This window comes from Crocodylus porosus, unplaced genomic scaffold (genome assembly GCF_001723895.1).
Source record: "Crocodylus porosus isolate Cpor-Errol unplaced genomic scaffold, CroPor_comp1, whole genome shotgun sequence".
Lineage (NCBI taxonomy): Eukaryota > Metazoa > Chordata > Crocodylia > Crocodylidae > Crocodylus > Crocodylus porosus.
The window spans coordinates 3702355-3724075 of record NW_017728906.1 but is presented as its reverse complement, the minus strand read 5'-3'; the positions used below and the strand labels follow the sequence as shown (position 1 = coordinate 3724075).

The window sequence follows — 21721 nt, the reverse complement described above, 5'->3', positions numbered from 1 at the left end:
ATAAAATGTTCTAATAAAATAAGTAATGAACACAAATGGTCTAATAAAGTAATAAATAATGAACAAATAAAACGGTCTAATAAAATAAATAAAATGGTCTAATAATAATTAAATGCAAAAGGTCTAATAAAATAAAATCGGTCTAATAAAAGATATCACACCTACCCAAAGAACCTCGTCCGCCCGCTTTGTACTTACATGCACCACCACTCTACAAGGCCCTGGCAACCAGAGAGGATCCAGGCTCAAAGCGGGGGGGTTGGCTCCAGCCCCAAGCCAGCAATGCGGGAAAAATCCACAAGCCCTGGTAGCAATACAAAAGCTGGATTCAAATATGGCAGGGTTTACACCCAGCTCTCACCCAGAAATCTGGGAAATGCCCACCTCCTGCAGCTCCTCATGGGCAGGCCCAGAAGAGCTGCCATGTATTAGGTCAGCAGTTTTCAGCCTGTGGGCTGCAGATTCCCCTTTCCACCAATAACTTTCCCGCTCTGAAGCAATTTTGAACACGTAACAGTTTATTAAAGATAAATAAATAATACAAATAATTAAACCTTATTTAATTCCTCTTCCAACTACTAAGCTTCCCAGAATCATTTCCCTTCAAAAGAAAACATAAGAATCCCCCCCAAACAAACCAAAACTGTAGGCTACCTCCATCACTGGCCTCAGCCCGGATCACAGTAAGCCCCAACCTCCTGGTGGCCCCTGCACTATGGTTTCCCACAGGCTATCTGTACTTTCCAAACAAATCAGGAAGGGAGGCCTAGTGACACAAAGACCTGCCAGTGACTCAAGGATGTTGCCGTACATTAAAGTTTTTTAGAGGTCTAAATCAGGAAAAGGACACAGACGCTTGTCCTTCTGACCCAGCAGACCTTGGGTATTTTTAGACATTCAAACGCCACAGCACCAGGTGCTTTGAAAAGTGTCCAGTGCTGCATCACGTGCAGTTGTATAAACAATGAAATGCACATCAGCCAGTACTAGCAGTCTGCTTTTGAACTAAAACACATAGAAAGTGTTTTAGTTCAAAAGCACACCACCACCATTTTCTCTATGCTGACACACATTTCTCTGCTTATACAACTGCAAGCAACACAGTGCCCTGCTCGACAGCTTGCACGTGGACCACACTCGATTGATTCTGCTCCAATGCGCCGGACCTCCAGTGCGTCTGGGCACAAAAATGCGTGTGTATAAACGCCGAGAGCAGCTGCAGTGACAGCTGGGCAGGCAGATTAATCCTTCCCTGCCTGCTCCCCTGGAACAGACTGCACAGGGCAGCCACAAGTAAATAGGGGGTTCTAGGGTGCTGGGGAGGGTAGGAAGCAGGATGTGTTTACATTAAAGTATAGCCTAGAGTGGCTACACCTTAGCATAAGATAACCTGGTTAACAGGGATCAGAGATAATCCTGCCCTGGAGTGGCGTAATTTGAATGCTTAAAACTAGTTCCAGCTGTTCAGATGTGTAGACAGTCCAGGGGTTAAGACCTTCAGATGCTGCCCAAAACTACCATGTAACAAGGCCCTTACATTTATAGTGAACTAATATTTGTATTTCACAAGTCTATGACATCAGTGGCTCTAACAGGAACTCTTTTCAAGCATTAATGGAAAAAGTAGCCTTGTGCCCTACATAATGCAGAGAAGTATCTTCATTTTACAGAGGTGGGATAGATACAGAGAGGTCTACACATGCCCATCATAGACTGGCAGTGGCAGACCTAAGTGCAGTATTTCTGCACTGTTTCTGACACTAATCACTAGCTACAAGTAATCACCTTCAAAATTAAACTGCGTTTTATACAGAAGCCTGCCTTACCTCTTCAAATCTAGTTCTGGTTTAAAGAAAAACTATAAGCAATAGATCCATTTCCAGTTTAAAAGGTATGCAGCAAGTTCTATTACCAAAACAAATAGCAAAAAAAGAAAACTTCATAAAATAATCTACGTAGGACTTAGGAGTGTAGGAGTAATTTGTAAACTATTGCTTATAGATGAGAAAGTCAAGTGTTCCTCAGTTATTTTCATTTGATTTTTTTAACCTGTACAATATAGACTTTAAATTTGAAAAAACCAAAAAAACCAACCCCCCCCGCCCCATAGGTGTTGACTGCCTATACTATTTTGTCAGCAGTATTAGCTTGTTCAAGTGCTACAGGGCTATATTACTCTTCTCTGGATGCATCTACACATGCAATTAACACAACACAACAAACTCTGAAGTCAGTGTACTACTCTGGAGTACACTGCTCCTGGGCACAGCATCTATACTTGCACCCTAAACAGCAGCAATTTGACCTAGGGCAGAGCAGCCCTGGGCTGGCAGGAGGCACAAAGGGCCAGCCACAGGCTGTGGCAGTGTCAGGGCTAGCAGGAGCTGGGCGTCTGGCCGCCAGCAGACTGGGCTGACCAGGTGCAATTTGCTCCTGGCAGACATCATCTATGTGTGCATCTGGTCTTACTTAATGACTCCACTGTAAAATAGTACAGTCCCTGGAAATAATCCTACGGTGGAGTTAATTAGTTTACTATGCCTTAATACTGGTGCACGTGTAGACTGTGACGCTTTACTATGGAGCTACTTCTGTAGTAAAGTGTATGTGTAGATGCATCCTTGAGATGTCAAAAGCTTCTCTTCATTGAAATTCTACCCTATTAACTGACAATGAGGCAAAGCCAACGCATCATGCATGAAGTTCTTTTTCAACACTCAGTGGAGCCTACTGAATTTGGATCACAGTAGATTTCAGCTTGCCTACTAGCAATCACTCTCTCACATCCAGGGAACATATTCACATTGTGATTTTCTAACAGGGTATATAAATACAGGGTACAGAATGTCCCAAAAGATGGAAGACCATTGCTCTGATGAGCTGGCAAAAAGGAATGAATTCTAGAAACAAAAGTCTATAGAAAATAATATCCAGCCAGCAGAAATAGCCATGCTCAAGAATATATTTTCCAAGGCAGGAGTCTTCAGCTGATCTACTGTGATGTAAATTGAAAAGATAGCTTCCGAATAACCAGGTTGTAGGCCATTCACTGCAAGACATCAACGTAATCACCATCTTCGATATCTGTATAAAAAAACCAAACAATCATATACCAGCATGTCAGTATTTAAACATTACAGTGATCTTTTAGGGGGAGATAGGGTAGATTGTTCCAGGCATATTTTATCCATTAGTTTCATTTTTTCAGAATGGGCTCATATAAGGTATGCAACACTGACTATGCACAACACTCATCAGGACCAACGTTCCACAGATTGAGCCCCCAAGATCACTTCCCCACACAGATCCTTTTAGTGAAACTGGTTGCAACTCAAGCTGAGAAGATTCCACATTGTGCTCATCTACTACCCAAGGGCTCACTCATTGGTTAACCTCACACAAAAAGCACAGCTAAAAATATAGCAAGAAATACTCAACTCCTCCCAGGTGGAGACACGTTACAAGAAAGACTAAACCCCCTTTTCTCTCATACTCAGCGTGCATGTCTACACGTGCTGTGACTGCACTGTAAGCTTACAGTGCAGTAAAATACTGTGCAGTAAATTTTCCTCGGCAGGGCATCTACACAGGTAATAGGGAACTGCTCAGTAGATTAATCTACTGCGCATGTATAGAAAGAGGTGCCTTACTGCACAGCAAATTAGTCTATTGCACAGTAAAGCATCTTGTGTCAACACACCCAGCATTAGACATAGTATTTCTTTAGGAGTCAGTGGGAGCAGGGCCCTTGTTCCAGGAGCTCTGCAATCCTTTAAGCAGACATCTACAGCCAAGCTGTTCCTGAACAATAAAGTATTCATCAAAGCTGTCTAAGAACTAATACTGAAGCCTTCACTCATGTGAGTAGCGCTGTTGACATCAGTAGAATTAACCACAGATTCATGGCTTGCATGAGATGACCAGTTGAGAAGAGGCCTGTCTAGAAAAAGATCTTGTGGCTTCCTTTGTGCAAAATATTTTGTGAGTGTACATGACTACAGTTACTTTTTAAACTCCCATCTACATGTGCATGGATTTTTTTACTTCAAAGGGAACAACAGTGCTTTTAAAAACAAATATAGATATGTAGAGCATCCACGGTGTTCGGACAACTATCAGGGCACTTCTATAGGTGTTCTGATGTATTCTAATCAGACCACGTTAGAGCAGACTTGATTAACTGAGTCTGCTGGAGAGTTCTATTCAGAGTGCTTCAACGTCTCATGTATTCAGCATCCTGCATTTCAAAATCTAATGAGCTTTAGTTAAAGGGCCCCTGCTGCCGTTTTGAAACATGGGATGCTGAATACATGAGACACTGCAGGTGTTTCAATTAACCCCCTCTACGCCCACCCTGGAGCACATGTACAGGTACCCTACTAAGAGATTTTGTTTCTAGCCTGTGACCCAAAGTGAAGAATCAGTATCTCTTACAAGAGGTGAGACTGTTTAGCATCACTCATTAAGCAATGTAGCTACAGCCATGAAACTTGCTCCAAAACTCTCACCTCAAGCTCAGAGCATTTAATCATAGTAAGTGATCTATGCCACAGCCAAATGTCATTTTAACATAGGGAGGCTTTAAAGAAACCTGCTAGCATTAATAAAGCTTTACTTAAATTCACAAATTTACTACCCTTCTCTCTGCAACAGAGTAGTTGCGCTGGTGCCAGCAACTCATTCAATCAAATTGTGGACAGGTGTCAGGTAGTCTGGGAGCAAGTCTTCTAGATGCTATGCTGAAACTGCAAAAGCATTATAAGCTAGTGCTAGCAAGTATAAATGTAGACAAGGATGGAAGGCTGTCTGCACTACAGTCAGGTACATGAATAGGCATACCCACTCTGGCAGGATACCAGTAATAAGGAAGATGCAGCTGCATGCGCTTCAGGGCAAAGTGCGCAGTCCCACTGAGGAACCCGCGTATATAGTCAGGTTCCTATCCCATACTGAAGTCCACACCATTTCTCATTGCAATACAGATACAAGGCTGGGGCTGCCATTCTTCACCATTTGCAGGGGTTTGGAGGGTGGGCAAGAAGGTGGGGGGCATGAACAGCGCATGCCCCTGGTGACTGGGGGGGCATGGCTGCGCTGGCAGCAGCAGGAGCACAGTGGCAGTGAGCAGGGAGCTCCCGCAGATGCCACTGGCACTATTGGCAGAGGGGGAGGGAGACAGTGCCAACCAAGGGAACCCTCCCTGTGTGCACCCTCTATGCTTTGCCCCTGGTGGGGGGGATCCGATCCACTTGTCCCCCCTCCTGCACAGGCCAGACAAACCCCAGATGACAGCTCACTTCAGCTTGTTTTCTTTTTCCCTCTCCCTTCATTTTCTGACACCCCTAGGGGTGGGGCTGGGACTGATCACATGACAAATTAATGTTAAGGAACACAAGTTCATCTGATCTCTCATTTGCGGAGGGTTAAGTTTTGGCACAATCAGTCACTTTAAAAGCACTCTGCAGCTGTGCATGTGTGTCACAACACAGCTGTAGAGTGCTTTCTGGGGGCTGATTGCATGAAAAATGTAACTTCTCTGTGCCCCAAAAGGGTAAAGTATAGACTCTAAACACTTGCCCCTTTATAACGGTGGCTGGTATTGTTGGTATGTATCACTATTTAGATATCCATTTTAGCTTGCATGCTTAATGGGACAATGTCTTGGAATGCCATACTGAATAACAGCCAGCCAAATGGGATGGGAGGGGACCTGCTGGCCAGAGCCATAGCTGCAGGGGCAACTGACACTCTGCAGTCCTGCCCCATGTCCACACTGGTACTGGGACATGCAGCCTCAGCCGGGGTGCGGTGGGGGGGGCTTCTGGTCCCAGGAATCACTTGGGTGTGTGATGGGCTGGAGGGAGGGGTGGAGGTGACAGCAGAGAGAGAGAGAGATGGGGGTTGGGGACGGGGGATGCTCTGGGTAGGAGTGGCTCCCAGAGCCAGGCTTACAGAACCACTGCACAGAGCAGCCTGTGCAGGGCGAGGCCAGCCTGGAAGGGAAGGGGCTTGCCCAGGCCAGTCCCTGAGCCCCAATTGAGGGCTTCCTGGGAACAGCCTGGGGATCACTGGGGTCTGGGCACAGGCACAGGGAGCAGAACAGCAAGGGCTGGCACTGGTCAGAGCCACAAAGCAGGAAAGGACAGCTGCCACTAGACTCATGTCTTGGTGCTGGGATGGAGCTGCTGCCAGGAGTGAGCTAGTGGGGGACAGGCAGGGGCTCCAGGTCAGGAGTGAGGGGCACCAGGGGGACAGCTGTGAGTTGAGAGTGAGGGGCAAGGACAGGGGCAGGGCATATCAATGCTGGTCAATGCCCCACATCCTAATGAGTGAAGGGGGCAGGGACAGCTCTGATTTTTCTAAGACAAAAAAACCAAAAGCATATGCCAAAGTGTATAGATATTTAGAATTCATTTTATTATGATGATAGAGGCACTTGTAGGCTTCCAAACTGCTTTAAAATTGTAAATATATCAATAAAACTTTGCCCAACTGACCTCCTTATATATTGTGGCATTTTATTTTAATCACGGAAGAACGCAGATTTGGGGTATTTTAATGAGAGAATTTGAGTTTTTTATCAGAACATTTGCAGTTTTTAAATAGGGAACACCAGGATCTCTGCTCATGAAGCAAGTGGTAAGACCTGGGCTGAGGAACCTGCCCAGGGCCAACACTGGGGACCCAGCTGGAGGGCAGATGAGGTAGCTGACCTGGCCATTTGGGGCCAAAAAGACACACTGTGACAGTTCAAAGTGGGCCACCACAATGAGCACATCTGGGCAATAGCTGCCCAGAAGGCAGGGTGAGGGTACCAGAAGACATGACAGCAGTTTCACACAAATGCCAATTGTGCAGCCACAGCCCACTGGAAGCTGGCCCAAAAGTGCAGGAGGCTCTGCTGTGGTGTTCATACCACAGCCCAGGCAGCTGTGTGGTCCCTGTCTGGGTCTGGCAGGCATGTAGGTGCACCACTGCTAATTGTCCCCAGGGAACCAAACATAAGGGCTGTGCCAAATTTTGCCTGCTGTTCTGCTTTGATGCTGTTTTGACTCGTTTTGAACTCAAATCAGTGAAGTCAGAACCAAACAAAGGGATTTGAAACCACTTTGAAATGAAACAAGGGCAGTCAAAATGTTTCAAAAGTTTTAAAACATTTCCAGTTCTATAGCTCAAGCTGGGTTTGCCTGCAGGGAAACAGAAAGTATATAAGGTGTGTGCACCAGGATCTGGGAGAAGAGCTGTTCACCAGGGCTCCTGAAGGGATAACTAGGTGTAACGGCCACAAACTTCTAGAAGGCCAATTCAGACTCGATATAAGAAAAAACTTCTTATATACTTATAGGCAGCCACCAAGCCCCCCGAGCCTTCTCTTCACCAGGCTGAAGAGTTCCATGTCCCTCGGCCTTTCCTCGTAAGGCTTACTCTTTTGGCCTTTCATCATACAGGTGGATCTCCCCTGGATTCTCTCAAGCTTATTCAAGTCCCTCCTGAAGTGGGGGGACCAAAACTGGACACAGTAAATGTTGGCTCTTTTTCAGTCTTCTGGTACATCACCCAAGCACCGCAAGCTTTCAAATATCTTGGACATAGGGCATGCTATGATGTCTGCCAGCTCTTTTAAGACTCTCCAGTGCAATCTGTCTGGGCCAATGGACTTATGGATGTCAAGCCTCTCAAGGTGTTCTTTCATTTGATCTACATCAATTGAGGGCCTATCTCTCAAGCCCTGGATGCTTTGTGTCCTGTCTGACAGCATGACTCCCTTGGGGGAATGGAAAACTGATGCAAATAATTCTTTAAGAGATTGGCCTTTTCTTGGGTGTCAGACATCAGCTGCCCCATTTGATCTCACAGGGGGGTCAATGTTGCTTTTATTCTTCCTCTGACTTCCCATATATCTGAAGAACAACTTTTTGTTATCCTTGATTCTGGTGGCTAGCCTGAGTTTGGTTACTGCTTTGGCTTTTCTGGACTTCTCCCTATAGGTACAGGCTAGTGCTGAGTAGTCCTCCTTGGTGATGATTCCAGTTTTTCATCTGGTATAGGCTTCTCTTTTAAGTTTCAGGAGACCCAGAAGTTCCCTGTTGCACCAAGGGGGCTTCCCTGCCTTCTGACTGCATTTCCTGCAGGATGGGATGGACTTCCCTTGCACCTTGAGGATTGAGTTATTTAGGAACAACCATTCCTCATGGACTCCCTTTCTGATGGGACCATGGTATCCCTTAGTGCCTGACTGACCAGTTTCCTGAGTTTGTGAAAGTCAGCCTTTCAAAGTTGAAGATTTCTGTTTTACTGAGGGATTTGCCCACCCTGCATTGGACAGAGAAAGTAATCAGTTCATGGTTGCTGTCACTAAGCTTGCCCTCGATCCTCAGATCACTCACCAGATCATTCCCTTTTGCCAGAACCAAATCCAGCAGTGCCTCTCCCCTAGCTGGCCCACAGACCTCTTGCGTCAGGTACAAGTCATCAGTGCGGGCGAGAAAGTTACATGACCGGTCAGACTTGGCTGTGTGCTCTTCCCATAAGATGTTTGGGAGGTTGAAGTCTCCCATGACGATCATACATTGGGAACATGCAGCCTTGGCCAGTTCCCTGTTGAGATCCAGTTCTTCCTCTTGATTAGGAGGTTTGTAATAGACTCCTACGTATATCCCCTTCCCCATGCTTCCCCCGTATTTTAACCCAGAGGGTCTCAAGGCACCCTCCATGGTTAATGAACCAGTTTGAAGGGAAGTGTACTGCTCCTAAGCAGAGAGCTGCACCCTGACCCTTCTTCCCAACATAATTGATATTGATCCTCTCAATATCCTTGCATAAAAGGGATATACACTACCCTCAGCTTATAATTGGGAAGCTAAAAACAAAAACTTGCCTAAATCCAAACCAAAGTCACTGGTGGTACCAATTGAATGTGCATCTCTCAGGTCCCAGGCCTTCACCCTTATCACTGGCCCACATCCCTCTTTCAACATCCATTTTCAACACAGAATTTAAGAATACTTATGATGTTATAAGAGTTACCATTATGGGTATGGACAAACAAACATTTTAGCTGCTTTTAAAGGTTGCTGGGGGAAGTGCAGCTGCTCAGGAGGGCACAGTTACTACATCTGTCTAGACTCTGTGTTGGCCTTGATGTTTTCATTGGCAGTTTCAGAAAAGCTAAGGATAAACAGCCCCTTTCCTCTTAAGCATGATTCATCATAATGCTGATACACAAAGGCAAAGAAGTGAGAGAAACATACAGCGCTTCTGTTTGTACTATGCATGCTTATAGAATTAATTAGGAGAATTCGTTCTCAGAAATGCCAACGACCACTGTAAAGAGACAAAAATCAGCTTCTTACCATCATAAACATTTTCTGCATATCCCATAGTTTTCCTTAATCTCCTTGATGGGTTTTGTTTTTTTACTGGATAGCGAAGATGGGTCACTAGTCCTTGATTTGGCTTTTGATACTTGTATATTAAATCCTTTAAAGTTTTGAAGGACTGCTGGGGAACACCTCCAGAAGTCTGCAAGAAAAAGTGAAAACACTGATCTCTGAAGGTAATATGAACACAGGACTGGAAAGGGCCTCCCAGACTATCGAGTCCAGTCCCCTGAACCTGCATACTTGTTCAACATGGAAAAATCATCATCACCAGAAACAGGGTAAGTTTCACCAAATATTTCAACAGAAAAACGCTTAATGAAAAGGTAAAAACTCCTGGAGAATTTTTTTTTAGTCATAGTCATTTATTTCTTTGCTGAGCATCCTTTCCCTTTTATATGAAGTTGCCACTAGTCTGCATAAGTTTTATCTGCATTTACAAAGAAGAAATGTTAATATATTGTGACAATGTTATTAGGCACACTATGGACCATACAAACCATCTCTGTAGATTCCACTATGATGAAACTAGTATCTCTAACAAGCAAACTTTTCAGGAGATCAACAGTCAAGTTCCAGAAAACAGGTCTCCCAAGCAGTCCAGTTCATAGACACACACTCTTTTGCTTATTATTATGAATTCCACTGAAGACTTCTGAATTAGTTATGCCCAGCTCAAGGACAGAATAGTGTGATGGAGTGGATAGGGTTTTTGAGAACTGTAGTGGTGAAATGAATGCATGGAGTTATTCCCTGATAAAAATATTTCCAAATCATAGGCATGTACAAGTCACCAGATTGGCTTAAAAGTGTATAAATAAATAATTTGGGTTCCCCCCTCCCCACCCGTGTCTTCTAGCATCACAGCCTTTAAGTTGTGCTGTTATTTTGCAACCTGTTCTTTGAAGAACTGAATCTCTTTTTTCTAAATGAAAGCCAGGAGCTGGCATTCTAAGACAAATAATAAACCTCATGGCACTTGTATAAAAACCTTGAGAACTGGCATAGCAAAACTGGTTGGTCCTCAGATAATATGGTTAGCAACCACATCCTTCTTATCCAGGACCTGATTCTATAACATGGAAGTAAGAGGAATTTTTGCCATTAATATTGGTTAATAATATTTTACTTAGCTTAATTCTCAAAATCCCCAGCCCCAGCATATAGGGATGATGACCATCTATCACAGTCTCAGTTAATAGCACTGCTTATGGGTGTCTATCTAAACATACAAAGCAGTCTGTAACCCTGAGACAGAGGAAAAGGGACTGACACTGTACATTCAGACAGCGTATATTACAATGGAGCTTTGCTCATGACAGCAGAGACAAGGAGTTCTTAGGTTTTTAAAAATGATTCAGTAAATACAAATTCTTTTTTTTTCACAGGCATAACAAACAATTTCTTCACCTCGGACAGCAATGGCCAAGGGGCCACAAGAAGCATCAGGCACAATTCTTGTGGCCCTTCTAAACTAGCACCTAGGGGTGGTGCCCTGTTCTCCCACTCCTGGTTACACTACTGCTTTTTTTATTTTAGCAAGCCCTTATCCTTTCAGGAGCTCCAGGTAGGTGGACCTCTGTGTCTGTAGTGTGTTTTGTGCAGAACCTGGGACTTAAGAATGATAAATAAATAAATATCCAATTATATTATTTTAAAAACCAAGAAAGCCCTTGCTTAGAATTCCTCTCAAACAACCGTGAGGACAATATTGATTTGCATTTATTGCCAAACTTTGGAAAGAAACTCAGCTTAAAAAAATGCTTGAATTACTATTCAGTGGGGGAAAACACAGAAAAAAGCCTCCAGAAAAGCAGCTGCTGTGATTCAAGGAATTGAAAATTACAATATTTTTTCAATAAATCATGAAAAAATGGTAATAGAATGTGGCACCTTCTATCTGAAGGTTGCTGACTTGAATCCAAGCTAACATGATAATGATCCAAAGTTGTTATGTTCTGATAGCTTATAATTAGTGGCTTCTGAGAAGCAAATTTGGTGGCCCTACTCCACTTATTTGGGAACAAAGATGTCGCTACAATTGATTCTTATTAATAAACATTCTGGAAGTCTTAGAAGAAACAAGGAAAGGCAGGAAAACATTTTAAACTGTCCTCTCTCTAGAGGATCATGGTAAAGTCGGCATAGTATGATAATGTGTAGGCCCCATCTACATATTACAGGTATCGTGCAATTAGCTGGTTAATTGCACAAGTACCTTGATACCAGCTATGTGTGCAAAACACAAATCACATGATAAAAACCTCCAACCAGCTATAAAGTTAGACCTTGAAAATATGTAGTAACTTTGTAGCTGGTTGGTATCCAGCTTTAATTTTCAAGTATAGCAGGGTCTCCCCTCCCTGTCTCAGCTGACAGAACTCCCAACCCAGGGATACAACATGCCCAGTCAAGGCTGCGAGTGAGGGGCCCCAGCAGTTGCTAACTGTGGATCCTGGCAGCCAGGGGAGTGCAGCTGCCCTGAAGTATGTGAAACCCCCAGGGCTGGAGAATCGTGGCTGCTGCAGTCTCCCAGCCTCAGGAGTGTATGGGGTGCCCCCATGGCTGGTAGCCCCTCAATTGAGGAAGCTTCCATCCCTGGGAGCTTGCTTCTTGCTGGTGCAGTGGGAGCCTGAAATCAGGCTTCCCCTGCACCGGCAATTAAGTGTGATGGGATTGAACACACTATCCCATAATTACACCTCCTGCCATGCACATGTGGCATGGCAGGAGGCTCAAATGTGTAGACTGTGCATTAGATCCCACCACACCTTTATCTGCATGTATGGGCCAGGGACAGAAGTGACACAAACTGGTATACATGATCAGTAACCAGTTCAAATCTGTAACACAACAGAAGCTCAGTGCACATCAAAATGGCTGAAACTGGTTTAAGATAAACCTGGTTGGATGTAGTATCAGACTTAACTCATTTAGGTTAAATTGTTTTATTGAACTTGTGTCCCAGATCTCCTCCAGAGTCATGTTAACTCACAGTCCCCCAGCATCCCAGGATACTTTGCACATCCACCACAACCCCCCTACCTCCTTGCAGGGTGGCTGGCTAGCCTTGGCCCAAGCTGTCTGCTCCAGCCCAGAAGGGAGGTGTGCTCTAGCACCCCCACCTTCTGGCCTGAGCCACTGCAGGCATGTGGCTACATTTCCAGAATCAAAAGTAACTGTCTGTTCACTTGCTTATTGCTTCAATCTATGCAGTTTAGACCAACCTGCAAAGAGTGAATCAATTCAGCTTTGGGCTTTTTGACTTTCTGTATGGAGGCATAGAGGGGCCCATGCTCTTTTGCCCTCTTCAATTTTAGGAGCACACAACCAACATAAGTTTCTAGAGCTACCAGTTTTGTACCTCTCCAAATGTTAGATTTACCCAGGATTACATGTGAATCTTTTAAAAAAATGACAGAAGTTGTTCCAAAATGCAAAAGCTGTTATGATTGTGCACTAATGCATTTGTTTACAGGTCACTTAACAGAGTTTTTGATAAACCAAAAGAGCATTCCAATAGACTGCAGAGAGGAAGACAAATGCAAAAGATGTTTATGCTGTCAAAAAAGGTCACCAGATCTGTAGATCATGGGTGAGCCAGGCTAAAAGGTGAACAATATGCTTAGGTTACAAAAAAGTGATGTAGAGATAGCAGTTACTTCTAAGCTGATGGGCAAAGACAGATGTTTTGTTAAGAAATCAAGGGTAGAGTGCAAGCATGGAAAAATATTATAATGGGAAAGATTCTATATAGGTATCTTCTCATATGAGAGAGAAATTAAATAGTCATTTCCATTCCAGATTAAATGACATGATCTTACCTCAATCCTCAAATTTCCTTCACGTTCCCTGAAGATCCGATAAGTGTAAATCAGTCTTTCAAAACTGTAAAGAGATATCCTTGCATAAATTATGTTTGTCATCAGCAATGCAGGAATTGCAATGGTCTGACCTCATTTTAGTTGGAGAATTTACAGTATACAAAACAAAATCACTAAAAGATTAAAATTCCAGTTCATCAATCTCAAGAAATGACTGCTATTAATAACATGTTGCCATCAACAACTGTGGGCTCATTAATTTTTTTTCTAGAGTCTCACTAAATTTTTTCTAGAGTATATAATTTGTACAAACAGTAGGTTGGAAAACAGGTAGCCATTTTATTGGTTTAGTTAGGCATCTCAAAACTAAAGTCAGAGGCAGTTCTGTAACTTAAATCCATCTATGTTATATATACCCATACCTCTTATAAATATACATATGTAACAGGTCTTTAAAAAAGGCACCAAATCTTTTAAAATGGATATTTATAATATCACTATTTCTCAAAATCCCTTTTTAAAATTAAAAGGACCAATTTTGAAATGCCAAAACCTTTAATGCTTAAGTAGAAGGCACTTGTTCACAGGCCTCACCTGTGTCTGGTAGAATAAAAGAATATTCCTTTGGAAAAGGAAGGCTGCTCAGTTTTGGACCCACATTGATTTTATACTTGTTTAATATATTGGAGAGTTATCCAAACTGCTCTGAGACCCTTGTTGATCAGTCCAGAGTTTCAGATGATAGGATATAAACATCTGTTCTTCTGTTGTGGTTGCCTTAGACTGTGGTCAGAAAAGTCAAGTATTACTGAAGATGCAGATATTAAAAGAGCATCTTATCTATACAAGACAGCTTGAGGGTGTGAGGGTGTGAGTGTGTTCACATATCTGTTAGATCAGCAGCTGTTTTTTAACTGTGCACACCATGCCACTAAGGGCATATCTGCACTGCAGTCACTACAGACATGCCAGGTATATACATAATTGAACTGGTATGAGACAGCTGCAGCAACAAAGAACTCTGTGTGATTACTTGTCCTAGGATTTATTCCATTTTGTCAAGTTTTTTAGCTTGTGGCAAGCTTCATGCAGTTGTGACCACACTGCCAGCTACTTTAAGGCTAGCTCAGGTAAGTCTATGCAAGCTGAAGCCAGAGCAGGCAATGTAATACAGATATACACAAAAAACGAGCAAGATTCTATTCCTTACAAAACATTTGTGTTACAATAGCACCTCATAGCCCTGGATCATGCACCAGGACCTCATTGTGCTAAGCATGGTATAAATATAGAGCACGATAATAGGCCCTGCTCCAATGAATTTACAACAAAATTCTTGTTCACCATCAATAGCCACTATATTACACCTGAGTAATCTCCAAATAAAACTGTAATTTTGCACAGATGTAATGAAAGGCATAATTTGAAGGGAGGGGGACTATATAAGTGTCTGAGAGCTGCAGAATTTTTATCACTGGTAATACAGGAAGGAAAGGACTTAATTTGACACAGACCCTTAAATGAATTTTTTTCCTCACAAACAATATGTGTCTGAACTGGAAAATACTATGATGAATAAGGTGGCATCCTGATATAACTCACCTTTAATTTATCAATAAACCTATTTGATAATGATTAAAATTGCCAGTGTTGCAACACCAGGAACACTTCTTCCAGTCCCATTGCAGCAGACCGACTAACAAGCAAAAAAGCAAATATAAGCCTAATAGCCCTTCTGCAACGCCAGTTAGATGGTCACGCCAACTGACAGAGGGGATAAATGTGAGGGTATGCAAATCTAAAGCTTCCCAGAAAACAGACATTTTTATTCTTTGAAGCATCCAGTCACAAGCTAGTGCATGGGTATACACAACTAGATATTATTCCTTTCTCTTGCCTATCAGTGCATTACCATTTTAATCTGTTCTCTGTATTCCCTGACTATCTTGTCAACTTCCAAGTCACTTAGGAAGCTATACTTTGATTGGGGAGATGCTGAATAGAGGGTATTTTCAATCAATTCTTAAACACTCTGATATGTTCCAGTCCTCCCAGGATGTTCACCGTGCCCTTGTCACATTATAAGGTGGGTACGATCATCAAGCAGTCCCTAGAGAGCTTCTACTCCCCCAAGACAGCCAACTGCCACAAGAAAGTCTAATACAAAAGAGTCCTTGCACCATGAATTTCTATTTAAAGAGAAAACAAAGTTGGTTTCAAATTCACACATCCAGATGAGAGCAGTGATCTTCCAAAATGATAGTTCTTTGCTTAGAAGCAAGGTAGGATGTAAGGCAAGATATAGACCGCTCATTGTGTGAGATGCACAGTAGCATAAACTGAGGAGGAGCAACAAGGGCACCAACCCCAGGTGCTGATCTGAGGGTCAGAGGGGTAGTAGCTGCTGTGCTTCTGGCTCAACAACTGTTGCTGCTGTCCAGTTGCAGCTGCTGCCCCATGCACCACCTCTGCCCAGGGCACGGTGACAGTCCTTGATGCTTCCAAAGGAACTTTCAGAAAATAAGAAACAAATTAGATATTAATTTTGATGAAAAGCAATGATTACACTAGTGAATGATCTTGTAACACATCCATTCAATGTTACACACAAGGCTTATTGATATTAGGCACTCTTGAGTATAGGGAGGGAGGCCAGTTAAACCTGGACTGCATCTGGTTGCCTTGGATTCAAGATGTATATGTGGAACTAGAACTGGAACAGGCTGCCATGAGGACACTGTACATGATAACCAGAGGCAGAGGTTGAACTGCTCACATAGCCTTGTTGAAGGAGACAACGTACAGGAAAGGATGATAATGCTGACCATGATGTGTGAGATTTTCTCTCCACTCCCAGTTTGTTTTATGATGCGAGATAATATTCTACCTACCCAGTGTGATGGAAAGTATCCTTTACCCTAAGGCCTGAAACACTGAGGTTCTGAATTCTTTTTAACAGTTTCCAACAAGGGTGAAGCAACATGTCATTTTGAGGCTGACATGACTTTATGGGTAAAATTTAATCTCTCTTCGGACTTATTTTTTCCTATGGTGGCCACACAAAACTGCCAAATATGACTAATCAGTCAGTAGTATAGTTAACACTTATTTTAAAATCAAATATTTCAAGAGAAGGTTGGGAACAAAAAGAAGGTGGACATAGGAAAGGAATAAAATGTCCAACCAGGCATTAACTAGAACGTTAGCCCTTTAACTCAGAATTAGTTTGTGTGTTTGGCTCAAACCAATTCACGGAGTGAGTTTTATATGGTCAGAAAGTACTGCAAGAGCAACCATGAAATCAAACAAATCAGGCAATACAGTAACCTGAGAGGCAGATGGAGTGCTAAGGGGTTTCTTGTCCTGGTGCATTCAGCTGAGGAGACACACACAGAATCTTTTCCCATACTTGAGACTGATAGAAGTACAGGGCCCAAGGCTTTCAGGTCTTCTGTATCAGGCCACCTGGGGAAATCTGCCACTGCTGCACCAGCACATAGCATACTACTAGGACAGACAGGGCTCAGGTGGTTAGCAGCCATATTCTCACGTTATCATCCAGAATTCCTGTAGGCAGGTTAGATTAATTGATGATTAAGTGCCCATGGGCTATATGCACTGAGCAGTAGAGTTGCATCAACACTCCTCTAAGAGTTGAAGATTTCTAGTCCAGCACATGGTCTCATAAAAACTTTCAAAACTTTTTCTCCTTTCTCATTCAGAAGAAGAGTTGGACCAACTTCACGCATGATGCAAGATAAGTAAAATGTTACAGTTTTATCTTCTGCTTTTGTATGGTTGTTTCCTGTTGCTACTGGACAAAAACATTTCTATTCATTAGAAAGACTACCATTGCAAGTATCTTTATATACTTGGTGTTGCATTTGGGAAATAAGCACAAAAAATCATAAGCAGTCTACTATGTGTTGTTATTGCAAAAAGGTGAGCAAGACAACTTGTTTTTTTTACAAAGCTGTTCCAAAACTAGCAAATAGAAACCTAATAGCCCTTATGCAATATCAGTTAGCTGGTCAGGCCAATTGAGAGAGGGAATAAATGTTTGGGTATGCAAATCTAAAGCTTCCCTGAAAACATACATTATTATACATGGATTATTCTTCAAAGCATCCAGTCACAAGCTAACACATGGGTATACACAACTAGATATTATTCAGCCACAGACCACGCTATATCCATAGTCACTAACAGTTTGAGCACCACAAATGCAAAATTAAAGACAAGATAATGTATTTATTGTACACATGTACTTTACTTAGGATGGTGCAAGAGGTTGTAAAACCACAAGTAGAAAAACATGGGAATGAAGTTCTTGGTTTCCATTTGCTCCTTCCCAAAATACTCACCAGAATAGACATGCTCTCTTTCCTAATTCATAGCAAATAGCAGTACTGTATTGTCATTGCTAGATAGGATAAGATCATAAGTTCATCTTGGCACCTTTCTCAGTTACTTAAATGATTAAAAACTGTGAAACTAATGAACTGTCCTGCCTTCTGAAAATATTACTGATACTGTAGTGGATCAGTGCATGGACAGATGCACAGATCTCCAAATGGTTTTGTTTCCTTAAAAATAATATAAGAGGTTATAAAAAGTGAGACATAGCTAAGATTCATTTTGAAATTTGTTTCTTTTTGGTGTCTACCTAATTTTCATCAAGCAACCAGGAACGTTTCAAATCATCAATTTTTGTTCCATATTTTATATTTGGTCATTTTATTATAATTTATGAAAAACAAAAAAATGAAACTTCCTGTTAAACTGCAAACTTCTGACTCAGCCTTAACTATGGAATCATGGTCTTAGTATGATAAACATGGACACATCAACAGCTACTCCTTGCTTAATGTTCTAGTTACATTCTTGAAAAATGCGACTTTAAGTGAGGTGATGTTAAGCAAATCCAATTACATCACAGTAGTTACTTACTAGCAGGCGGGGGCCCACCAACGTTATAACTGAACATTGTGTGACTTTAAATGAGTATGTTCTCTAATAGATCAGCAACATAATAAAATTGTCCTAATTTTGCAATTAACAATAGAACTTTTCTAACTGCTAGACTAGCTTTGCACATTCAACCAGGAGAGAGTTAGGGTTAGATTTCTTGGGCTAAGGCACCATTATAAAGGATACACTGTCTAACAGGCTGAAGTGTACTCTGTTTACATCCCTGTAATCCCACTGTCTCTTCACATCATGAGTGATCTATGTACCATGAAGTACCATAGTTAGCGTCAACTAGAATTTTTCATGCAATTTAGTTACGAATTCTGTTGACACATGAAGCAGCATCACATCCACTGTCTTCCTATCGGCCATTGTACACACACAAAATTGGTCTTTAAAGTGGCTTAAATTCCCTTGTGCACCACTTTGATGGCATTGCTGTTTGCACACTAGGTGGCATATTCCACTTTAAATAACTTTGCTATGTAGCAAGATAAAACACCTTTGGGGTGTTCAGTTTGCTACCTGACAAAGTGCAACAGTGCATAGGAAACTGGAAGTCTATGTACTTGGGGCTTGGTGGGCCCTGCACAGCTCAGGGGCTGTGGGAACTAGAGGCAGCCCATGCAGGCAGACTCCACTGAAGGGGAGAAAAAAAAGCAGTGAGCCTGATCTTTTTTTTTCCTCCCTGGAGCATGCCTGCCTGCCTGAGCTTTGCAGGGGCCTGGTTTTTCCCTTTGCAGCTGAAGGGGAGCAGGAAGGGTTGGGGAACAGCGCTCCCTCCGTGCTGTGGTGCACCCCTGGACTGCCTGGGCTGAAGAGATAGGTAAGGATTGGGCCCTCATCCTTGTTTAAATGCCACAGGGGTATAATTCAGTTTAATTCTCCTTAAATTGAAGCAGTGTTTAAAAAAAAACACTGTTTCAGTCTAGGGAAAATTAAACCCCCCTGGTGTGTACAAGCAACTCAAAGCACTAAAAATGCTAACTGGAGTTAGCATACATTATTACACACTTTTGCATCCACCTAAGAGTAACTTGTATTCCTCCATTCTCCCCAAAATCTCCTTGTATGCCTCCCTCTCAAACCCCTATTTAAAACATTTGCTCCTCCTGTGCTCTTCCCCATTTCCAGCTATGGGTCATTATACACTTCATTCCCCCTTCTCCCCATTGCTAGGATCCCCAGCTGACTCCCATGCCAGAGATGGACTCTATTTTTTCCTTTGCTCCCAAGGACCATATTCTCTTCTCCATGCCAAGGGCTCTGTGCCTCAGTTCCCCTTATCTTCCTTTTCCATCTATCCCATTCCTCACATAGCTATATGTCAGGAAGTCCATGTCTCTTTCATTTCTGCCATTATTTTTTTCTCCTAACTTTCACCAGTGTCAATAGGACTCTGCTTACTGATGCATAGAACAGTTCCTTGAATTTTGGAATTAGTTCAGTGTGGTATTCAAAGCTTATTGTGCTATATCCAAAAAGGAAGGTCATCAACAGGAATGGAAAGCCATGCGAGCTCAGTACAAGGAAGACTGAGAACGGGCTTACTTATTTGTGACTCAAGAACATGCACAAGAACATGCAAGTAGCAGACCTACTAATTACATTGGAAAAGTAAATACGTAAAAAGGACAAGAACTGAATTTTAAGTCCTCTTTCCTGAGGTCTAACAGGCCAGAATTTCCTGGGTGGTAAGGGCACATGGTGCATAAGAACAGGAGGTTTGATGCTTAGGAGGTGGATGTCACCTTTTTTTGGTTTCCAATACTTGTCAAGTGGCCATTTAAATATGCATTTTTGGCAACTAAAAAAGAAGTTACGTCTCCCCCCAGCTCCTCTGGCTGCCGGTCCCTATTCTCAATTCCATTTTCCACCACTGCCCCCATGTCCTTAAGCAGTGTTTAGGATTCATGGCCCACTCACCCACCCATTGTTATGCTTCTACTTCTTCTTTTCAATTTTGAAAGAGAAGCCAAAAATCATTTCCTTTAAAAAAGTCAACCCTAGTGCTGCGTATGACACTCAGAGGCTTGCGTGCTTTTGATTCACCGGCTCCACTTTTCAAGTTTCTAAGTTTTTTGCTGCTCTCCTGTAAAATACACAGGTAAGAAAGAGCAACAGAACAGTTAAAGTCAACGGCTAGACATTGTCTTATTCTATGCCCAGCTAACCACTGACTTGATCTGCGATCTTGGACAGATCACTTTACCTCTGTTTCTAAATTGTCTCACAACAGTGAGGCAGAGCTTTTAATTAAATCTTTATATAGTACTTTGAGATCCAGAGAAAGATTCTAGAGAATCCCTAACCAGAGATATACAGCATATTAATATTTTTCTACTTCAGTATTATGTTCACCCTTGTGATATATTCACTCTTGCAACTATCTTAAAATTCACATAATAGTTAAATATGTAAGCACAATACTTACAATACACATAGACATATGGCGCCTGCCACGCTCTCGCTTTCTCGTACCAAAAAACAACCATTCTTTCCTTTCTTGGTCAGTAACTCTTCACAGGACTGTCTTGTTATCTTCCCATGATAAAATGGGTACTTCGCATGGTACTCCATGGAAAAGCATCAACAGGGTCCCTTGTCTTTAAAGCAATCCTAGATGAAATCAGCAAACTGGCATTAAAAGAAGGTTTAATCCAAATTCAGTTGTCAAGATGATAATTGCAGTTACAATTTTAAGTCTTCATTACATAAATGAATTTATCTGTGTGGGTATTACTAACCAGACTGTACTAGCAAGCTGATTTCAACAGATACGTATAATCCACACAGGAAGTGATAAAAATTGTCGATGGTTTCACTTGCAGTGGTCTTTAGTTTCCAACACCAAGAAGGACTGCAATTATATCATTAAAAAGAGTTGATATTTCAGTTACTTTTTAGTTTTAGGCCATATGACAGCTAAAATTTAAGTAAAAGCAACAAGTGCATCAGTACTTATATACCCAACAGTTTTTATTTAAAGCTTGTATTTCTCATTATTTACAACCTTGCCCAAATTTAACTGTCTGGACTGAAATATTCCATATCAGCTATATGCCTCAAGATGCCTCCCCACTCCTCTACATGGGAAAAATGCAGCTGTTTTTGGAAAATGAGATTACACCTTGTAACTAGGTTGAAACTAAGGCATTTTAATCATGTTAAAGAAATTACAAAACGTTTTCTTAAGAAGCTCTATTGCCCTTGTACTTTGGAGTACAGTACCAGATTGATATTTGATGAGGATGAAAGGTTATCCTGGTGTCAATGATGTACTTTATGCTCTCATGAAAATCCACTCAAGTTAGAACCATTTAAAATGTTGCAGTTTGTACATACGTCTTGCCTTTAATGAGAATTGTCCAGGTCAGGTCTGCTGGGGCAGACCAAAGCTTCTGGAATTGCTTTTGCTTTTCAATGGGGCCTCAAGCAGCAGAGCTTTATGAGACTGTGTCTCCTGGGATCACAATAATTTCCTCAGGCATCATGGGGAGGAAGTAATTTACCCTGAATGCAGAGAGGAACATATTTGGGAGATTC

The 21721-nt window shown here is 42.1% G+C and overlaps 1 protein-coding gene across 1 annotated transcript; it reads right to left on the bottom strand.

The window, feature by feature from the left end:
- Positions 1-1049: 1049 nt before the first annotated feature.
- Positions 1050-20906, bottom strand: SH2D1B (SH2 domain containing 1B). The gene is made up of 4 exons (XM_019528607.1): positions 20610-20906; positions 13205-13268; positions 9354-9522; positions 1050-3084 (listed from the first exon to the last, which is right to left on the bottom strand). Exons 1-4 carry the CDS (start codon positions 20753-20755, stop codon positions 3047-3049), a joined length of 417 nt encoding a protein of 138 aa, XP_019384152.1. The 5' UTR covers positions 20756-20906; the 3' UTR covers positions 1050-3046.
- Between the last annotated feature and the right edge of the window lie 815 nt (positions 20907-21721).

Bases quoted from the DNA above. Each gene is read 5' to 3' on its own strand.
- SH2D1B (XM_019528607.1), bottom strand. From the start codon at position 20,755: ATGGAGTACCATGCGAAGTACCCATTTTATCATGGGAAGATAACAAGA. The intron at 13,269-20,609 runs GTAAGTATTGTG...ATCTCTTTACAG, and splicing joins GCCATATGTCTATGTGTATT to TTTTGAAAGACTGATTTACA. The intron at 9,523-13,204 runs GTAAGATCATGT...TTTTTCTTGCAG, and splicing joins AAGGAAATTTGAGGATTGAG to ACTTCTGGAGGTGTTCCCCA.